General features: G+C 58.9%; 1 protein-coding gene across 1 annotated transcript; it reads right to left on the bottom strand.

Moving 5' to 3' along the window:
• Positions 1-219: 219 nt before the first annotated feature.
• On the bottom strand, positions 220-2,038 carry RNASEK (ribonuclease, RNase K). The gene is made up of 3 exons (XM_005878705.2): positions 1,871-2,038; positions 1,133-1,209; positions 220-540 (listed from the first exon to the last, which is right to left on the bottom strand). Exons 1-3 carry the CDS (start codon positions 1,946-1,948, stop codon positions 399-401), a joined length of 297 nt encoding a protein of 98 aa, XP_005878767.1. The 5' UTR covers positions 1,949-2,038; the 3' UTR covers positions 220-398.
• Positions 2,039-2,044: the final 6 nt, after the last annotated feature.

Genomic DNA, 2,044 nt, shown 5'->3' with positions numbered 1-2,044 from the left:
CGCCCCTCCCCGCAGCTGATTGGCTCGAACGCGGCCGCTCAGCGCCTCACCAGCAGGTTACTTCGGCCGCCTCGGCGCGTGGAGGGGAGTGGAAGGGACCGCCTCCCTTCCGGTCCGGCTCCACTACACTTCCGTCGAGGGGTAGGGACTGCCTACTCGGAGTCCGGTATCCAGCCCCCAGGGCCCGCCTCTCCCGACCCAAGCACAGACTCCAGGCTTAAGAGAGCAGCTTCTCTTTATTGTCGTTTGGGAAAAGGCGAGGGGGCCGGAGGGACAGGGACAGCCAGCCCCAGCCTCCCCCCACCGGGGCTGGGCCCCGGGATGAGGGTCAGTAGGGGGTGGGGAGAGTCTTTAAATAGAAGAGGGAGGGGGCTGAAGGGGGTGAATGCGGCCGCGCTCTAGCGCACCATATACTCCTTGCGCTTATTGAGCCGAACTTGGCAGAAGGAGAAGCCTCCGAGGAGGAGGTAAAGGCCCGCAGCGATGAAGCAGTTGTAGCTGACTTGCTCGTAAAGATCGTATATGTTCTGGGGGCCATTCCTAGGGGAGGGGATTAGGCAGAGAAGTGTCAGAAACAGTAACAAGAGCCAACACTCACAGAGCACTGACCATGTGCTAGGACGGGTTCTACGTGCCTTCACGTGCATTATCTTAACTCATTCTTCTTCACCCTATGGGGTGAGTTCTAGTACAGCATCCATTTGCAGAGGGGGGCGGAAGCACAGGAAAGTCAGGTAAAATACGTCAAGAAGCCACAACTAAAGTGGCGGGTTTAGGATGGCTGCCGAGGCCTGACTCCCGAGACCAATGCAAAGTGTACGCTAAAGAGAGCAGTTCTCTGCCCTAACCGGTTTGGCTCAGTGGATAGAGCGTCGGCCTGCGGACTGAAGGGTCCTAGGTTCGATTCCGGTCAAGGGCATGTACCTTGGTTGTGGGCACATCCCCAGTAGGGAGTGTGCCGGAGGCAGCTGATCGATGTTTTTCTCTCATCCATGTTTCTAACTCTCTATCCCTCTCCCTTCCTCTCTGTAAAAAATCTATTTAAAAAAATAAAGAGAGCAGTTCTCCGCACCCGTTTTTTTCACAGGCTCCGCCCCCTCCCCTCCCCCAGCCTCTCCCACGCGATACTTACTCAAAATCTTTCTCCGTGAAGGGAACGTCCTCAATGAGCACGGCCGAATGGACGTTAAAAAAGATCCCGAGCATTATCTGAAACGGAACGGGTAGGTTTTGACCTCAGGCATCTGCGCTGGTCACTCCCTAAACCCCTTCCACGTCTCATGTTGCCACAACATCTGGGTTTGGCAATGAACAGAATGCGCTGGGAATGGAGGCAGCTGTTGCCAGAGTCGCACTCAGTCGCCTGGAACAGGGCATGAGGTGGTGACAGAGACGCCTGGGCTGGGGACAGGGCAGAAACAGTGAGCAACCCAGGAACCCGGGTCATTCCCCTCTTCAGAGGCGTCATTATCACGGGACAGGGCAGAAGGGATCCGGGGGGATCGGCAGGTGTTACTTCCTCCTGGAGTGGGGCGGGCAGAGTCCTGGGCAAACAAGGCCCCAGCTACACATTTCGGGAGCGAAATTCGGTTTAGGCATCTCTCAGGAGCCCAGCGCTTCCTCCTTTTACCAGATTTACCAGCCCGGGCTCCCACCCCAACCTCCAGCTCCCTCCTCCACCGCCCGCCCACTCTAGTTCCCTATTTCTCAAGCTCAGTTCTGTCCTGTTCTCCAAAGACGACCCCCCCCACACACACACACACCCCACCCCGCCTGCTGCTGCTTTCTAAGGCCTGGAGCCTCGCAGCCTCCCAACGCCCCCACACCCGGCCCCCAGGTCCTCTCCAGTCCTCGCAGGCCGGCCCCTCACCAACATGATCACTCCCCAGGCGCTGAGGACGATGCCGCAGGCGGCCAGCTTGGGCCCACAGCACAGAAGCGACACCATGAAGACAGAAGTCGGGGGTCGCCGAGATCGGGGCCGAGCGGAGCGGCGGTGAAAGGAATGCCCGAGGCGCCGGAGCGGTGAGAGCCGGCTGGACTC

The sequence above is a fragment of the Myotis brandtii genome, unplaced genomic scaffold (genome assembly GCF_000412655.1).
Source record: "Myotis brandtii unplaced genomic scaffold, ASM41265v1 scaffold573, whole genome shotgun sequence".
NCBI classification, from domain to species: Eukaryota; Metazoa; Chordata; class Mammalia; order Chiroptera; family Vespertilionidae; genus Myotis; species Myotis brandtii.
The sequence above is the reverse complement of the archived record's forward strand: the minus strand, read 5'-3'. Positions and strand labels throughout refer to the sequence as shown.

Excerpts from the sequence above, each read along its gene's own strand:
- RNASEK (XM_005878705.2), bottom strand. The coding sequence starts at position 1,948 with ATGGTGTCGCTTCTGTGCTGTGGGCCCAAGCTGGCCGCCTGCGGCATC. Across the intron at positions 1,210-1,870 it reads CCTGGGGAGTGATCATGTTG|ATAATGCTCGGGATCTTTTT; the intron begins GTGAGGGGCCGG and ends GTTCCGTTTCAG. Across the intron at positions 541-1,132 it reads TTCACGGAGAAAGATTTTGA|GAATGGCCCCCAGAACATAT; the intron begins GTAAGTATCGCG and ends CCCCTCCCCTAG.